The sequence below is a fragment of the Oncorhynchus kisutch genome, linkage group LG18 (assembly GCF_002021735.2).
Source record: "Oncorhynchus kisutch isolate 150728-3 linkage group LG18, Okis_V2, whole genome shotgun sequence".
Lineage (NCBI taxonomy): Eukaryota > Metazoa > Chordata > Actinopteri > Salmoniformes > Salmonidae > Oncorhynchus > Oncorhynchus kisutch.
In genome coordinates, this window is record NC_034191.2 from 15526228 (window position 1) to 15546227 (window position 20000).

General features: G+C 47.5%; 1 protein-coding gene across 7 annotated transcripts in view; it reads right to left on the bottom strand.

Moving 5' to 3' along the window:
- The window catches only part of LOC109905862 (roundabout homolog 1), a 524894-nt gene that overhangs the window by 35236 nt on the left and 469658 nt on the right, over positions 1-20000 (bottom strand). For 5 of the 7 annotated variants that reach the window (XM_031795449.1, XM_031795447.1, XM_031795448.1 and 2 more), the window contains 3 exons: positions 19476-19647; positions 11437-11640; positions 3982-4008 (listed from right to left, as the gene is read on the bottom strand). In XM_031795449.1, coding sequence (XP_031651309.1) covers positions 3982-4008; positions 11437-11640; positions 19476-19647 — 403 coding nt within the window. The remainder of the gene's footprint in view (positions 1-3981; positions 4009-11436; positions 11641-19475; positions 19648-20000) is intronic. The other 2 variants (XM_031795451.1, XM_031795452.1) reach the window with 1 other exon arrangement.

Sequence of the window (20000 nt, forward strand, 5' to 3'; positions counted from 1 at the left end):
GTGAGTCTGACGAAGAGGATGATGAGGAGGCTTTTTTTTCAGACTCCTCTTCAATGGGTCCCGGAGCTGTCAGCCAGTCAAGCAGAGTGGTCAAAGTACACGTTGAGGGAACTGACAAAGTTCCTGAATGAGACCAAGGGGAAAAATGTTCATCTTGAGGCTTTTTTTCTGATCCGAGCAAGTTTGTAAGATCAGTACAACATGCTATGAAAAATTAGGGGCATGGTGTCCTCTCACCCAGGAAACGCTTTAGGTTGGAAGTGGGTCACAACAGTGCGTAAAGGTCAACCTTCAGACACTGTTTAGATGTATAGTTCCTTCCTGGCACTGGGGCTTTTTGAGCTTTGCTATTGGTCTCTTTCTCTGCTGGCTTTTCTCCCACTTCTTATGGAGACTCGTCGAGTAGGCTCGCTCAATATAAATGTCACCAGAGATGCAGGAAAGACAAGTGTGTTGTGTGAATATGTAAAACAAAAACGTACACGTGTTGTTTCTGCAGGAGACAACATGATGTGGGAAAAATTCTAGTGCAGGGATGGCAGTCCTTTTTGCACCGGGGCTGTCTGTGTGTTGAGCCATGGGACAGATCTTAGTGCAGGGGTGGCAGTCCTTTTTGTACCGGGGCTGTCTGTGTGTTGAGCCATGGGACAGATCTTAGTGCAGGGGTGGCAGTCCTTTTTGTGCCGGGGCTGTCTGTGTGTTGAGCCATGGGACAGATCTTAGTGCAGGGATGGCAGTCCTTTTTGCACCGGGGCTGTCTGTGTGTTGAGCCATGGGACAGATCTTAGTGCAGGGGTGGCAGTCCTTTTTGTACCGGGTCTGTCTGTAAAAATGTGCTCCTCAAAGGAGGTGTGTAGGGGTAGGCTGCTTGTTGTAAAAGCAGAAATTTACAAAATGGGTTTTGTCTTTATAAATGTGTATGCACCTAACACAGGGAGAGAGAAGGGGGTTCTATTTGGGTCTTAGACAGGAACTCTCACAGATAGCGCCTGAGGAGACGCTGGTGGTCGGTGAGGACTGGAAATGTACAATGGATTTTACGAAAGACAGAAATGGGGGAAGAGCCTCATTCAGTGTCAGTGGGAGTGTTAAGGGACATCATTAATCAGTTCAACCTAGTGGATGTTTGAAGAACTAAACATCCCAACACAAGACAATATACATTTTTACATGTCCAGGAATCAGAGCAATGGGCTGTTGGTACCATTCTCTCAGTGGGGTTTTTGGATCATCACATAACCATGGCTCAGCTGTCTATTTCACCAGGGCCCCGGCAGGCATCCTATTGGAAGTTTAATGTGAAGCTCTTACTAGATGCTACTTTGTGCTCAGGTTTCCAGACTTTTTGGGAAAGGTGGGGGCAGCGAAGAGAGTATTATGAGTCTCTCAGTCAATGGTAGGATGTGGGGAAAGTCCAAACAGTTTACAGCTCTCTCAGAGGCTAGGAGAGAATTGGGGGAAATAGAGCGTTGTATCAGTGATGTGGAGGTAGAGCTGGTGGGGCAAGGCAATGTAGGCCTCCAGACTAATTTAGCTGAATTACATAGGGACCTGGGCAGTTTTTTCCAGATTTGTCTTTTTTACCTTTATTTAACTAACCAAGTCAGTTAATAAGAACAAATTCTTATTTTCAATGACGGCCTAGGAACAGTGGATTAACTGCCTGAAAGACAGGTCGGTGAAGACAACTTGTTCTTAATCAGGGACATGTTGGACTTGTTGAGAGGTTCTAATGTGAACTTTGGACTGGTCTCTTTAGATCAAGAGAAGGATTTTGATAGAGTGAACTATGAGTATCTGTTTAATGTGATGTCTGGTTTTGGGTTTGGGGAAATGTTTTTTACTTTGTGAAGATGTTGTATGCTGGGGCGTCATGTATGGTCAAGTTGGGAGGGGGGCTCAGTAGGCCAGTCTCGGTGAGACGGGGCTTTAGACAAGGATGCCCTCTATCGGGGCAGTTATATACACTAGCCATTGAGCCTTTTTTGGGCCTGCTACACAGGAGACTGCAGGGAGTGTGCTGGACCGGTATGGGTGTGGTGACAGGCATAGCAGTGTCAGCATATGCAGATGAAGTTTCTGTGATGGTCAGGGATGGAGCCTATCTTCCACAACCCAGCCATTCATTTGAGATCGGTTCAGTCGGCCAACCTGCAGAGGCAGCTGATGGCAGCGGGTTTACAAAGGCTGAGTGACCTGCAACTGCTGAGAGAGGAGGGTGGAAAACCCCGGAAGTCCTGGCACATTAAACAGGAATAATGCCTCTTAGGCTGCTGGAGAGATTCCTGGAGGAGGTCCAGGAGGCACTGTCTGAGCCGGTAAAGGGTGGTTGAGCAGCCAAAGAGGAAGGGGCCACCAATGTTTCTGCCACTGCAGGTGACGGCAGAGACTGGGTACTGGCAAGGGAGTCTGGAGGACTTGTTAGATTTTAACACTCCGAGCCTGGGGAAGTTTGAGGGGGTGGGATTTAAAGTCCTCTACAACCTCTGCATTAAAGTGAGGAACATTAGGAGTCTAACAGGAGTGAAGGCACATCAGTGGCAGGGGGTATGTGGGGCGGAGAGTATGGTGGGCTGGGGAAGATGTTTCGGAAATATGTTTGTAGAAGTGGCAAGGTTTTTGGGATATTGTGATGTGTGGTGTGTTTTTGTATCGTGGGGTACAGGGAAAGGTGAGTATGGTACATGTATACAGTACAGGATATATTTTGGTGTTTTATTTTAAGGGGGGATGAGATTTTAATGAAATTAGAATGTTTCACTAAAGAAAGACAAAAAGTCTCTCACTCTCTCTCTCTCTCTCTCCCCCTCTCCTGTTGAGAGAGAGAGAAAGTCTACATTTGGCATCTGTATGTAGGGCATTCAGGAATTCCACAACAAAAACCATGTAGTGCCTCTCAAATCAGCATCTAGTGGAAGATTAGCACTGACAACATCCTGCCTTTTCCTTCAGCGTCATGGCAGCTTCTAGGATTGTAAACTTCAACAAGCAGAAACACTAACCTCAAGCATTAAGGAACTGGCCCAAAACTAACCAGCTGACTCAATAGGTTTCACCTGAAAGAGTTCCAGCAGTTCAGAATAGAGGACTGAAACACTCAAACTATTAGACGTGATCCTTGGGCCCGAAGCTGACGAGGAGGAGAAAAACAACCCGCACAGTTTAGATACAGCCTCTGCTCTGCACAGATGGGATTAGTCACCATAACCACAAGCCTCACATAACATAACCCCCCCTCTCTCTCTTCTTCTCTCTCTTCTCTCCTCTCACTCTCTTTTGCTCTCTCTCTGATTTACAAGGATGAGCACAGGTGTTATGACACAAGTGCCAACTACACATGCATCAAAGCAGGAGAGAGGGGGGAGAGAGAGATAGAAAGAGAGAGTGAATGAGTGAGAAGACAGATATAAAGAGAGGGAGTGCGATAGAGAGAATAGAGAAAGAGAGAGAGAGATAAACACACAGAAAGAGAGAGAGAGAGAGAAAGAGCGTGCTCTGTTATGTCCGTGTCAGTCCAGTTCACATCTACCCTCAGTCGCTCCTTTCTATCCACAGCTCTGTCTAATCGGTCCATGTGACTGGAGATGTGTCATCATCCTAAATGCCATCAGAGGCAGAGAGGCGGGCAGCAGCAGCCCTTTGATCAAGTCCCCGCCAGTTGTAACATTTTCTTAGTAACGTGGATGGCACGGCTCGCTCCTCTTTAAGTGCTTACCTCTGAACGCACTACCTGCACCAGTTGGTAAAACATCTCTGTTATAGTTCTTTAAACCTGACACCACACTGCTCCCTTTCTTGTGGCTTAGTATTTTTAACTAAAGAGTGTCTCTTCCGACTGACTGAGCAGAATGACTGCTAGAGCTGTTCAGGCCATCACTGTGTGACTCAGTGTGTGCAGTCTTGCATTGAAAGGCAGACTGTTATGAGATTTTATAGAGAAGGTGTTATGAAATGAAATGAAGAGTTATCAGGAGTGTTTACCTGTAGGAGTGAAGGTAAAGGATGGCACTGTAGGTTGAAGCAGAGGCCCAAGAAAGAGGAAAGAGAGAGAAAAACACCATTAATATAAAATAGCACCATGTATATTCCTCTTGAATCAAATGAGATACACACAACAGGGTTCTCTTCATTGTGTTTGTAACATCAAAATGAACGCAAAGGACACAAACCTTAACTTTGCTGGAGTATTGAAACACATCATCCTGAGATGTTTTGAAACATGACATGGTGTGTTGTAACATTACTTGTGCAACACCTTGCCAGGGACTAAGAGCTCTACCGGAAAAGGTTGAAAACACTATTTTGGTGATTCAAGTCTTGTTTAATGCAGGATTAGTTACCTTCTCTTTTGGTGCCATTTCCTCTCTCTAAATCTTCTAACACCACTACGATGTTTCAAATCCTGACTAGTACAGAATTAGATCTGAGTATTTTAATGTATATACAGTATGTATCTGATCATTGGCCAATTTAACCCATTTTGGCAGGCATTGTTGAGCCCTGTGCTCAATCCATCTGCAGTAACTGGCAGCACATATTAAACATGAAACATTTGTGGGAATGGGTTGTCTCATCATTGAACGTAATTTTGCCCGACGGTTTTGATGTCCGTTCATCATGATCCATTACACCTCATATCACAACAAGATGCTTAATACTCATATGGAAGTGTACCATTCTTTCTTCAAACAAGATAGGAGGAGATTGCAAGGAGATTAAAACCCAACTTCAAATTAGTTCAATGACTCCATGCTGTTGCCAATTTCAATTCACCCCAGAATAATTGAATATCCCTTTGAATATGGTGTTATTAATGATGCTATTGATGGTGTATCAACACACCAGTCACTACAAAGTTAAAGGCATCCTTCCTAACTCAGTTGCCGGAGAGTAAGGAAACCGCTCAGAGATTTCACCATGAGGCCAATGGTGACTTTAAAACACTTACAGAGTTGAATGGCTGTGATAGGAGCAAAATGGGGATGGATCAACAACATTTGAGTTACTCTGACAAGGTAAAAATATGTCTTTCCACCCCTGAGCAAGGCAGTTAACCCACTGTTCCTAACTTTGGGTTAAATGTGGAAGACATATTTCAGTTGGATGCATTCAATTGTACAACTCACTAGGTATCACAGAGTGAAAAGAAGAACGCCTCTACAGAAAAATATTCCAAAACTGGAATCTTGCTAGCAAGAAGGCACTATAGTAATACTGCAAAAAATTGGCAAAACAAATCACTTTTTGTCCTGAATACAAATTGTTACATTTGGGGCAAATCCAACACAACACATTACTGAGTACCACTCTCCACATATGTTTAAGCATAGTGGTGGCTGGATCATGTTATGGGTATGCTTGTAATCGTGGAGGACTGGGGAGTTGTTCAGGATGAAAAATACATTCATTGGAGATAAGCACAGGCAAAATCCTAGAAGAAATTCTGGTTCAGTCTGCTTTCCACCAGATACTGGGAGATGAATTCACCTTTCAGCAGGATAATAACCTAAAACATAAGGCCAAATCTACACTGGAGTTGCTTACCAAGAAGACAGTGAATGTTCCTGAGTGACCGGGTTACAGTTTTGCCTTAAATCTACTGATTGTCTAGCAATGATCAACAATCAATTTGACAGAGCTGGAATAATTGTGAAAATAATAAATGGGCAAATATTGCACAATCCAGGTGTGGAATGCTCTTAGAAACTTACCCAGAAAGACTCACAGCTGTAATCACTGCCAAAGATGCTTCTACAAAGTATTGAGTCAGGGGTGTGAATACTTACTTTTGTAATTAGATATTTCTGCATTTAATTTTCAACAAATTTGCTAAAATGTCTAAAAACATATTTTCACTTTGTCATTATGGGGTGTCGATGGGTGAGAAATGTTTTATCCATTTTGAATTGAGGCTGTAAAACAACAACATGTAGAATAGGTATGAAGGGGTATGAATACTTTCTGAAGGCACAGTAGCTATCACTGATGTACAGCGATCCTCACCTCTTCAGCTCCTTTTATTCATGTAAACACAACCTTTCAAATGTCCCTTTAATGACACAATTATTTCCTCTTGTTTTGGATTCCTGCTCTTTTCCCCTTGAAGCTCAGAGCAGCTGAATAGATTGGTCCGTTTGGACTCTTTTCCCCTTGAAGCTCAGAGCAGCTGAATAGATTGGTCCATTTGGACTCTTTTCCCCTTGAAGCTCAGAGCAGCTGAATAGATTGGTCCGTTTGGACTCTTTTCCCCTTGAAGCTCAGAGCAGCTGAATAGATTGGTCCGTTTGGACTCTTTTATCTGTTTGCGTTTCGACTTTGAAGAGGAGAGAGATTGACACTTGGCATGCGAGGTGCTCGTGAGAAACATTAACATGATTGAAATCAATCAAATAACCACAGTGACAAGAGACCGTCACAGACAGCTTATTCACTGGCTGGATGAGACATCTTGGCAGTGTTACTAATGTCACACAGACCCACCAGACCCACACACACACCCAAGAACAAACACAGGTGCACCAGACGCGCACACACACACACACACACACACACACACACACACACACACACACACACACACACACACACACACACACACACACACACACACACAAACACACACACACACACACACACACACACACACACACACACACACACACACACACACACACACACACACACACACACACACACACACACCTATATCTCCTCTTCCAATTCTCCACAACTCCAATTCAACCCACTTCACACTGAGTGCAGCTTGTTGCTTCATGTGGTTGCAATTATCCTCTTCTTCTCTTCTCAAAACATTCTTGGTTACCAGTTCCAACAAAGACCATGGCCTCTTGTGGTTTTAAAGAGCAAAAAGAGGGGGTTGAGAGAGAGAGAGAGAAAGACATATTTGCCTGCTGTGCCCACATGAGCTCAGAGAGTTACAGAGTTAAATCAAATCAAATCAAATCAAATCACAGAGAATCACGTTACAGGAAGGCCATAAAGATCATCAAGGACAGCCACTGCCTGTTCCCCCCGCTATCATCAAGAAGGCGAGGTCAGTACAGGTGCATCAAAGCTGGGACCAAGAGACTGAAAAACAGCTTCTATCTCAAGGCCATCAGACTGTTAAACAGCCACCACTAACATTGAGTGGCTGCTGCCAACACACTGACACTGACACTGACTCAACTCCAGCCACTTTAATAATGGGAATTGATGGGAAATTATGTAAATATATCACTAGCCACTTTAAACAATGCTACCTTATATAATGTTACTTACCCTACATTATTCATCTCATATGCATACGTATATACTGTACTCTATATCATCCTTATGTAATACATGTATCACTAGCCACTTTAACTATGCCACTTTGTTTACATACTCATCTCATATGTATATACTGTACCTGATACCATCTACTGTATCTTGCCTATGCTGCTCTGTACCATCACTCATTCATATATCCTTGTGTACATATTCTTTATCCCCTTACACTGTGTATAAGACAGTAGTTTTGGAATTGTTAGTTAGATTACTTGTTGGTTATTACTGCATTGTCGGAAATAGAAGCACAAGCATTTCGCTACACTCGCATTAACATCTGCTAACCATGTGTATGTGACAAATAAAATTTGATTTGATTTAGTTACAGAGTTAATGTGAGGAAACACTGATGCACTGCTCGGCTCCTCTGGAAGAAGGAAGGGCTACTTAAAGGTGTGTGGAGCCAACCTCAGCCTCTACAATAGCCTCTCTCTCTACCAATCTCAGCCTCTACAGTAGCCTCTCACTCTACCAACCTCAGCCTCTACAGTAGGCTCTCTCACTCTACCAACCTCAGCCTCTACAGTAGCTTCTATCTCTCTCTACCAACCTCACACTTTACATTAGCCTCTCTCTCTACCAACCTCAGCCTCTACAGTAGCCTATCTCTGTGTACCAATCTCAGCCTCTACAGCAGCCTCTCTCTCTCCCAATCTCAGACTCTACAGTAGCCCCTCTCTCTCTCCCAACCCCACCCTCTACAGTAGCCTCTCTCTCTCTCTCCCAATCTCAGCCTCTACAGTAACCTCTCCCCTACCAACCTCAGCCTCTACAGTAGCTTCTCTCTCTACCAACCTCAGGCTCTACAGTAGCCTCTCTCACTCTACCAACCTCACACTTTACAGTAGCCTCTCTCTCTACCAACCTCAGCCTCTACAGTAGCCTCTCTCTCTACCAACCTCAGCCTCTACAGTAGCCTCTCTCTCTACCAACCTCAGCCTCTACAGTAGCCTATCTCTGTGTACCAATCTCAGACTCTACAGCAGCCTCTCTCTCTCCCAATCTCAGACTATACAGTAGCCCCTCTCTCTCTCCCAACCCCACCCTCTACAGTAGCCTCTCTCTCTCTCTCCCAATCTCAGCCTCTACCATAGCCCCTCTCTCTCTCCCAACCCCACCCTCTATAGTAGCCTCTCTCTCTCTCCCAACCTCAGCCTCTACAGTAGCCCCTCTCTCTCTCCCAACCTCAGCCTCTACAGTAGCCCCTCTTTCGCGCTCAACCTCAGCCTGTACAGTAGCCTCTCTCTCTCTCAATCTCAGCCTCTACAGTAGCCCCTCTCTCTCCCAACCTCAGTCTCTGCAGTAATCCCCTCTCTCTCCCAGCTCAGACTCTACAGTAGACCCTCTCTCTCTCTCTCAACCTCAGCCTGTACAGTAGCCCTCTCTCTCTACAGTAGCCCCCCTCTCTCTCCCAACCTCAGACTCTACAGTAGCCCCTCCCTCTCTCCAACCTCAGCCTCTACAGTAGCCCCCACTCTCTCTCCAACTTCAGCCTCTACAGTAGCCCCTCTCTCTCTCCAACTTCAGCCTCTACAGTAGCCCCTCTCTCTCTCCAACCTCAGCCTCTACAGTAGCCCCTCTCTCTCTCCAACCTCAGCCTCTATAGTAGCCCCTCTCTCTCTCTCTCTCTCTCTCTCCAGCCTCCCTCTCTCCCAACCTCAGCCTCTACAGTAGCCCTCTCTCTCTCCCAATCTCAGCCTCTACAGTAGCCCCTCTCTCTCTCGCAACTTCAGCCTCTACAGTAGCCCCTCTCTCTCTCCCAACCTCAGCCTCTACAGTAGCCCCTCTCTCTCTCCCAATCTCAGCCTCTACAGTAGCCCCTCTCTCTCTCGCAACTTCAGCCTCTACAGTAGCCCCTCTCTCTCTCTCTCTCCCAACCTCAGCCTGTACAGTAGCCCTCTCTCTCTCCCAACCTCAGCCTGTACAGTAGCCCCCTCTCTCTCGCAACCTCAGCCTCTACAGTAGCCTCTCTCTCTTCAGCCTCCGGGCACAGCAGATTACTGTTCTCACCAAGTCTTCAGAGGTCCTACTGTGTGGCTACAAGTTCCGCTCTGACTGCCCTTTGATATCAGTGACTTTACACCTGAGTACCCGGCAGCAGATATTCTACAGTAACATAAACTAATGAAAATGCTATTGTTTTCTTTGAAAAAAGGCATCTTTATATTCTAATTCTAACAACCAAAATATTATTTTTGTGAAAGCATATATTGAATATATGTATTACACTGTCAGAACGTTGCAGTCAAAATGACTGCTCATTGGCTGAAACTGATGACCCTTGAGGCCAGGCTGTTCTTGTATTAAAAGCCTTGTATGTGGGCATAACATGTGGGCACTGATTTATTTTTAACATACCACACAATCCTTTCCCATGAAGATGACCAACCCTGGGACCTCTTCATCTGTCTCACCATAGCAACACAGAGCAGAACTTAATCACACTACTGTAGCACACAATGCAGTCAGCATCCAAGATATACACAGATACCTTATTCCTTATGCAAATCAAGGCCTCTGCTGTAAGTTATGTAAGTCTGTAGAGATACCAAACTCCAGTATGTTCACTATAAACCCATATTAATGTTCAACTATGATAGAGCTCCAAGGTATGAACCACCAAGGCCAGAAACAAAGGTTTTCCAAAGCAAGGACAGAGTTTCTAGATGAGTCCAGGTTTCCATGACTCCCAATAGTCAGAGTATCAGGATGACAGAGGTCGACTCAGACTTAAACCAGTATATTGTACGTGTCTCTATGTTGAATGGCGTACCTCTCCTGACCCTGGCAGTCAACAGTGTACCTGAGCCCAGCAGAAGGAAGTAGGGGTTCGGGGAGGGTATGGGGCAGGCAGCAGCTGCATCGCCTGCAGCCAGCCACATATTAAACCAGGCAGCACAGAAATGGGAGCCTTTAAATCCTTAAACTATTGTGGGCAGAGGTTTGGCATGTACTGAACCCTGTCAGGTAAACAGCTAAACTCACTGCAGGTGAGGTAAACAGTGTCCTCTCCTAGAGAGCACAGAGCATCTGGATAGAAAATGAAAAACACAGTGGTATGGTAAGGAATCTCTTGCAACAGTATGACACAATGTTTCAAACTCTAACAGTCATTTGCATCAAAGGCTTTCACTGAAAACTATTATAAAAGTATACTTCAAGCTTAACATTTTTTAGTTTCTCCTTGATTTATGCTCGTCGTAGCAGGTTGTTCTGTCTTCCCAGACACATTCCGATGGGAACTGCTAACAGAAACTGGTGGGACCGGAAGATGCACTTCAAAAGAAGAACTACACACACAAAAACACCCTGGCAGGATCAGAGAGAGGGAAATATGAAACAGAATAGAGAGACACCACTGCAGGAGACAGGTCCATTTTTCACCTGCAGATGTTCAAGGGCTTTAAACTTTCACAAAGTACTAGGGACTAGTTTCAGATGATAGACCTCACCTCAACTGAAATGGCACTGTATGATGCAAGACTTTCATATGAGAGGAGGGATTCCTGAGGGGATGGAGGGGACTGAGGGAATTGATGGGAGGATGGAGGGGATGGAGGGGACTGAGGGATTGCTGGGGGGACGGAGGGGATGGAGGGGATGGAGAGGACTGAGGGATTGCTGGGGGGACGGAGGAGATGGAGGGGACGGAGGGGATGGATGGATTGCTGGGTGGGATGGAGGAGATGGAGGGGACGGAGGGGATGGAGGGGACGGAGGAGATGGAGGGGACGGAGGGGATGGAGGTGATGGAGGGGATGGATGGATTGCTGGGGGGACAGAGGAGATAGAGGGGACTGAGGGATTGCTGGGGGGACGGAGGAGATGGAGGGGACGGAGGGGATGTATGGATTGCTGGGCGGAGGAGGAGGAGGAGGAGATGGAGGGCTGCAATTGAGAGCTCAGATGAGAGTCCCTACATGGATGGAGTAGTAGTAGGAATCACACAATGCCCCTTAATCACTGATACAAGACAAGCTATTCTATTCTTCATCCTATTAACTATTCCATTTGGTGTTTGTTAGCCTGATTCTAGATCAGTGCTTGAGGACACTTTGAGCACGTGATTCCAGTGTGCTGCCATTAGATGAGGCATGTTGTACTGACCCTTGCGGATGCCTGCGTAGTTAGTGCTGAGGCCATTCCTCTTCTTACGCTGTCGGTAGAGCCAGATACTGAACACCATGAGGATGATCCAACAGGCCGCTCCTATCCCTGCTATGAAGGCTGGTTGCTTCACCACCTCACTGATCTGCTGGGACAGGGTGTTCTCTGGCTCCAACACACCCTCCGTCATACGCCCCGATGAGTCTACAGGGGGAGAGAGGATGGAATTTGAGAAGGGTGAAATAGAAGTGGAGGATGAGGAAGTGAGAGGTGAGAGGAGAGGAGAGGAGAGGAGAGGAGAGGAGAGGAGAGGAGAGGAGAGGAGAGGAGAGGAGAGGAGAGGAGAGGAGAGGAGAGGAGAGGAGAGGAGAGGAGAGGAGAGGAGAGGAGAGGAGAGGAGAGGAGAGGAGAGGAGAGGAGAGGAGAGGAGAGGAGAGGAGAGGAGAGGAGAGGAGAGGAGAGGAGAGGAGGAGAGGAGAGGAGAGGAGAGGATGGTGGAGAGTGAGGAGGTGAGAGGAGAGGGGTAGAGAGGATGAGATGGTGGAGGGTGAGGAGGTGAGAGGAGAGAGGGCAGGAATAGGAAATGGTAAGAGAAAAAAGAGGGGGAGAGAAGGGTGATGAGAGGGGTACAGGGTGAGGAGAGGGGTACAGAGTGAGGAGAGGGGTACAGGGTAAGGAGAGGGGTACAGGGTACATGGTAAGGAGAGGGGTACAGAGTGAGGAGAGGGGTAAAGGGTAAGGAGAGGGGTAAAGGGTGAGGAGATGACAGGAAGAGGAAAGAGACAGTGATAGAATGGGGATTAAAAGGCAGAGAGGGGACAGTAAGAGATGGTGAAGATGCAAAGAATGGATTAGGAGGAATGAAGGGAGACGGTCAGGAATGACAGAGGGCGAGAGCAGGTCGAGTGTCAGAGACAGAAAGAACAAGTAAAGGAAAGAACAAGGGAGGAAAAAGGAAGGGAGGAAATGGGAAGCAGCAAAGAAAGGAGAAAGACAAGAAAGGGCATGTTATTGTTAACATGATCATTTAAAAATGTTTATTTAATGTTTATTTAAGTCCGTTAAGAGCAACTTCTTATTTACAATAACAGCCTACCCCTGGCCAAACCCGGACGACGCCACCCTATGGGACTCCCAATCACTGCCGGTTGTGATACACCCTGGGATCAAACCAGGGTCTGCAGTAACACCTCTAGCACTGAGATGCAGTGCCTTAGACCACTGCAAAACTTCAGAACGAGTGGAAAAGCCTGAAACGGGGAAAGATATGAAGGAGGGGGTAGAAAAAGCTAAATGAAGTCAGCGAAGGGCAGAAATATGAACGTTCTCTTTTCTTTGGACACACAAAATACTTCTTTCTTCTCTGCAGATGAGGGTACGGCTGGGCTTGGGCTGTGGAGCTGCAGAGATGGAGCGGGCTCGCTGCATTATAAAAGGCTTTCAGAACTGAGCCCAGAACGGAGCCCAGTCAACAATAGCAGATCAATAGACAAAAGGTCTCAACCCAGGAGATTTAAACATGATCTATTCGTATCAGAGTTGAACCAGGAAGCACACTACCTGGAATGTTCCACACACCCAGGAAGACTTAAAGAACACTGAGCAATATTCTATGAGTTATTATTACACCGAATGAGGTCACAGTAGTACTAATATAAACATAGTACTAGTCATTAGCACACTATAGCACTTGAATGTGCAACTTGGGTATGTCTTTCTGTTGCTACTTCTCTACTACTCAAAATGAGCCGTCAGAACAAGTGATCACACTACAAAGGCCTGTTTTCTTCATGTGTCTAGTCTCTCTGTGTTTCTCTCCCATGCCTCACATGAAAGACTGCTCATTTGTCTCCCCTAAGCAATTTCTTCATGTTCAACTTGGTTTCTAACTTTCTTCATCTCTTTTTTCTCTCTCTCTTGTTTTATGTTGCAACCACTTTAATATTTACAGACTGACTCTGTCAGAGGCAAACGGATCTCCCAAAGTCCCTCCCTCCCTCCCTCCCTCCCTCCCTCCCTCCCTCCCTCCCTCCCTCCCTCCCTCCCTCCCTCCCTCCCTCCCTCCCTCCCTCTCTCTCTCTCTCTCTCCCTCTCTCTCTCTCTCTCTCTCTCTCTCTCTCTCTCTCTCTCTCTCTCTCTCTCTCTCTCTCTCTCTCTCTCTCTCTTTTCTCTCTCTCTCTCCTTATCTCTCTCCTTATCTCTCTCTCCCCCTCTCTCTCTCTCCTTATCTCTCTCCCCCTCTCTCTCCCCCTCTCTCTCTCTCTCTCTCTCTCTCTCTCTCTCTCTCTCTCTCTCTCTCTCTCTCTCTCTCTCTCCTTATCTCTCTCCTTATCTCTCTCCCCCTCTCTCTCCCCCTCTCTCTCTCTCCTTATCTCTCTCCCTCTCTCTCCCCCTCTCTCTCTCTCTCTCTCTCTCTCTCTCTCTCTCTCTCTCTCATTCTCTCTCTCTCTCTCCCCCTCTCTCTCCCTCTCTCTCTCCCTCTCTCTCTCCCTCTCTCTTTTTCTCTCTCTCCCTCTCTCTCTCTCTCTCTCTCTCTCTCTCCTTCTCTCTCTCCTTCTCTCTCTCTCTCTCTCTCTCTCCCCCTCTCTCTCCCTCTCTCTCTCTCTCTCCCTCTCTCTCTCTCTCTCTCTCTCCCTCTCCCCCTCTCTCTCCCCCTCTCTCTCTTGTCTCTCCTCCCCCACTACTATGTGGATTTCATGCCTGTTTCTCTGAGGAGGGAAGCAGAGTACGAATGTGACTAAACAATCCTCAGGGACTTTACAGGTATCTGGGCTGCTGTGCCATGACACAAACAAGCCCAAAGTGTGACAAATGCATTAGGGTGAAGCGCTGGTCCCGCAGGCACGTTTCTACACTCAACAGGCGCCGTTGGAAGTCCTCAAGTGAAATAAATTGTATCAGTCACAGCTTCCTGCTTCTCCATGCCCATCACAGCCCATTTAACACACACAGACACACAGCTGCCCCTCTACCAAGCACACAGCTTCCTGCTTCTCCCATCACAGCCCATTTAACACACACAGACACACAGCTGCCTCTCTACCAAGCACACAGCTTCCTGCTTCTCCCATCACAGCCCATTTAACACACACAGACACACAGCTGCCCCTCTACCAAGCACACAGCTTCCTGCTTCTCCCATCACAGCCCACTTTACACAACACAGACACACAGCTGCCCCTCTACCAAGCACACAGCTTCCTGCTTCTCCATGCCCATCACAACCCACTATAACACACACAGACACACAGCTGTCCCTCTACCAAGCACACAGCTTCCTGCTTCTCCATGCCCATCACAGCCCACTATAACACACACAGACACACAGCTGTCCCTCTACCAAGCACACAGCTTCCTGCTTCTCCATGCCCATCACAGCCCACTATAACACACACAGACACACAGCTGTCCCTCTACCAAGCACACAGCTTCCTGCTTCTCCATGCCCATCACAGCCCACTTTACACAACACAGACACAGACACACAGCTGTCCCTCTACCAAGCACACAGCTTCCTGCTTCTCCATGCCCATCACAGCCCACTTTACACAACACAGACACACAGCTGCCCCTCTACCAAGCACACAGCTTCCTGCTTCTCCATGCCCATCACAGCCCACTATAACACACACAAACACACAGCTGTCCCTCTACCAAGCACACAGCTTCCTGCTTCTCCATGCCCATCACAGCCCACTATAACACACACAGACACACAGCTGTCCCTCTACCAAGCACCCAGCTTCCTGCTTCTCCATGCCCATCACAGCCCACTTTACACAACACAGACACACAGCTGCCCCTCTACCAAGCACACAGCTTCCTGCTTCTCCATGCCCATCACAGCCCACTTTACACAACACAGACACACAGCTGTCCCTCTACCAAGCACACAGCTTCCTGCTTCTCCATGCCCATCACAGCCCACTTTACACAACACAGACACACAGCTGTCCCTCTACCAAGCACACAGCTTCCTGCTTCTCCATGCCCATCACAGCCCACTATAACACACACAGACACACAGCTGTCCCTCTACCAAGCACACAGCTTCCTGCTTCTCCATGCCCATCACAGCCCACTATAACACACACAGACACACAGCTGTCCCTCTACCAAGCACACAGCTTCCTGCTTCTCCATGCCCATCACAGCCCACTATAACACACACAGACACACAGCTGTCCCTCTACCAAGCACACAGCTTCCTGCTTCTCCATGCCCATCACAGCCCACTATAACACACACAGACACACAGCTGTCCCTCTACCAAGCACACAGCTTCCTGCTTCTCCATGCCCATCACAGCCCACTATAACACACACAGACACACAGCTGTCCCTCTACCAAGCACCCAGCTTCCTGCTTCTCCATGCCCATCACAGCCCACTTTACACAACACAGACACACAGCTGCCCCTCTACCAAGCACACAGCTTCCTGCTTCTCCATGCCCATCACAGCCCACTTTACACAACACAGACACACAGCTGTCCCTCTACCAAGCACACAGCTTCCTGCTTCTCCATGCCCATCACAGCCCACTTTACACAACACAGACACACAGCTGTCCCTCTACCAAGCACACAGCTTCCTGCTTCTCCATGCCCATCACAGCCCACTATAACACACACAGACACACAGCTGTCCCTCTACCAAGCACACAGCTTCCTGCTTCTCCATGCCCATCACAGCCCACTATAACACACACAGACACACAGCTGTCCCTCTACCAAGCACACAGCTTCCTGCTTCTCCATGCCCATCACAGCCCACTATAACACACACAGACACACAGCTGTCCCTCTACCAAGCACACAGCTTCCTGCTTCTCCATGCCCATCACAGCCCACTATAACACACACAGACACACAGCTGTCCCTCTATCAAGCACACAGCTTCCTGCTTCTCCATGCCCATCACAGCCCACTATAACACACACAGACACACAGCTGCCCCTCTACCAAGCACACAGCTTCCTGCTTCTCCATGCCCATCACAGCCCACTATAACACACACAGACACACAGCTGTCCCTCTACCAAGCACACAGCTTCCTGCTTCTCCATGCCCATCACAGCCCACTTTACACAACACAGACACACAGCTGTCCCTCTACCAAGCACACAGCTTCCTGCTTCTCCATGCCCATCACAGCCCACTTTACACACACAGACACACAGCTGCCCCTCTACCAAGCACACAGCTTCCTGCTTCTCCATGCCCATCACAGCCCACTTTACACACACAGACACACAGCTGTCCCTCTACCAAGCACACAGCTTCCTGCTTCTCCATGCCCATCACAGCCCACTATAACACACACAGACACACAGCTGTCCCTCTACCAAGCACACAGCTTCCTGCTTCTCCATGCCCATCACAGCCCACTATAACACACACAGACACACAGCTGTCCCTCTACCAAGCACCCAGCTTCCTGCTTCTCCATGCCCATCACAGCCCACTTTACACAACACAGACACACAGCTGCCCCTCTACCAAGCACACAGCTTCCTGCTTCTCCATGCCCATCACAGCCCACTTTACACAACACAGACACACAGCTGTCCCTCTACCAAGCACACAGCTTCCTGCTTCTCCATGCCCATCACAGCCCACTTTACACAACACAGACACACAGCTGTCCCTCTACCAAGCACACAGCTTCCTGCTTCTCCATGCCCATCACAGCCCACTATAACACACACAGACACACAGCTGTCCCTCTACCAAGCACACAGCTTCCTGCTTCTCCATGCCCATCACAGCCCACTATAACACACACAGACACACAGCTGTCCCTCTACCAAGCACACAGCTTCCTGCTTCTCCATGCCCATCACAGCCCACTATAACACACACAGACACACAGCTGTCCCTCTACCAAGCACACAGCTTCCTGCTTCTCCATGCCCATCACAGCCCACTATAACACACACAGACACACAGCTGTCCCTCTATCAAGCACACAGCTTCCTGCTTCTCCATGCCCATCACAGCCCACTATAACACACACAGACACACAGCTGCCCCTCTACCAAGCACACAGCTTCCTGCTTCTCCATGCCCATCACAGCCCACTATAACACACACAGACACACAGCTGTCCCTCTACCAAGCACACAGCTTCCTGCTTCTCCATGCCCATCACAGCCCACTTTACACAACACAGACACACAGCTGTCCCTCTACCAAGCACACAGCTTCCTGCTTCTCCATGCCCATCACAGCCCACTTTACACACACAGACACACAGCTGCCCCTCTACCAAGCACACAGCTTCCTGCTTCTCCATGCCCATCACAGCCCACTTTACACACACAGACACACAGCTGTCCCTCTACCAAGCACACAGCTTCCTGCTTCTCCATGCCCATCACATCCCACTATAACACACACAGACACACAGCTGCCCCTCTACCAAGCACACAGCTTCCTGCTTCTCCATGCCCATCACAGCCCACTTTACACAACACAGACACACAGCTGTCCCTCTACCAAGCACTCTGCACTGCTGTTTCATGTTGTTATCATTTATTCCTCCTTTACCGTGAGCAGATTTGTGGAGTATTATAACGTAGGATCTTAAATAGCCTGGGCTATAAGAGGGAAGACTGAATTATATTAATCCCATGTAGCTATAATGGATCCTGTGTAAGGACGTAAAGGCAGGACTGACTGACGTGCTACATTGGATCTTCCAGCCCCTCCAGTACCGTGATCTTGACAGGCAAGTTAATAAAGGGTTAAATAAAAACATGCCATCACAAAACACACACTTGTGCTAAAGTTCCTGGTTTATTGCTCTTGTTAAACACTAGACCATTGCCTCCTTGAATGGAGAACAGAACGGTGCAGAGCAGATCACAGCAGGGTGGGGCGGCCAAGCAGGAATCTCATGTAACGTTTCATCACAATGTCAATCAGGTGAAAACCGTTGCGGCTGTACACTGACAGAGTGGTAAACACGGCATTAAAATAGATGATCATTATGAGTGTCACTGTCAGTCAGGTGGAAACCGTAGAGGCTGTACACTGACAGAGTGGTAAACACGGCATTAAAATAGATGATCATTATGAGTGTCACTGTCAGTCAGGTGGAAACCGTAGAGGCTGTACACTGACAGAGTGGTAAACACGGCATTAAAAGAGATGATCATTATGAGTGTCACTGTCAGTCAGGTGGAAACCGTTGAGACTGTACACTGACAGAGTGGTAAACACGGCATTAAAAGAGATGATCATTATGAGTGTCACTGTCAGTCAGGTGGAAACCGTAGAGGCTGTACACTGACAGAGTGGTAAACACGACATTAAAAGAGATGATCATTATGAGTGTCACTGTCAGTCAGGTGGAAACCGTAGAGGCTGTACACTGACAGAGTGGTAAACACGGCATTAAAAGAGATGATCATTATGAGTGTCACTGTCAGTCAGGTGGAAACTGTTGAGACTGTACACTGACAGAGTGGTAAACACGGCATTAAAAGAGATGATCATTATGAGTGTCACTGTCAGTCAGGTGGAAACCGTTGAGACTGTACACTGACAGAGTGGTAAACACGGCATTAAAAATAGATGATCATTATGAGTGTCACTGTCAGTCATGCTCATCAAGGATTGTTTATGAGGGCTGACGTGGATATAATTGGTACGGTAATCATTTCAATTACACATCTAACCACTGTTCTAGACAGAACAGGAGAGCAGGCAGGGGCACGAAGGAATGGAACGATGACATAATACTCCTTTAACATTCCTATGACAACTGAAAACGGATTAGTGTGCTCTTCAGACTGAGATTAAAGGGAAGTCAATACTACAAAATGTCCATTGACTATATTCCAGCTGTTGCGGTTGAAGAAGGTGGGGAAGTTATTCGGCAGTAAGCCTTGGAATCCACGCTGTACGAAGTTAACAAGTGAGGACACATAGAAGAAGGACATGTCCCTCCTCTTCCTCCTCTTCCACCTGAGGGAGAATAATCGTACTTGGAACTCCTGCAGAGAACTGCAGACCAGAGTTCTCCTCCACTCACCTATCTGGAAGAAGGTGACATCAGACTTGACCCCTTGGCCTGCCCCAGTGCTGGCTGCGACCTCCACACTGTAACGGATCCCTGGAGCCAGGATGGGGATCAGCAAGGAGAAGGTAGAGCCGTCCACCGTACGGTTGATATGGTATCTGCTCTCATTCCCCAAACACCATATCTAACAGGACAGAGGGAGAGAAGACCTTATAACTGTGTTCTGATGGTGGTGACAAGTATGTCAAGTTGCTGGTTGATGCTAAAGCAACATTTCAGCACACAGTGCAGATTGAACTATTCCACCCTAGTATTCCACATATAAAAATACTGGGACACATTTTTCTGTTTTTTTGGGGTGTGTTCCACACAGAGTCAGTATTATCTGTGGTAGCCATAACCCCCTGCCTCAGTGAGTGAACCCTAACCCAATGAAAAACAAAGTGTGGATTAGTAATCACCTCCATAATCCTACTGCAGCAGCAGCTCAGGGCTGGCAGCCACTCACAGGGAGGAGAGAGGGCTCTCTCAGGTTAA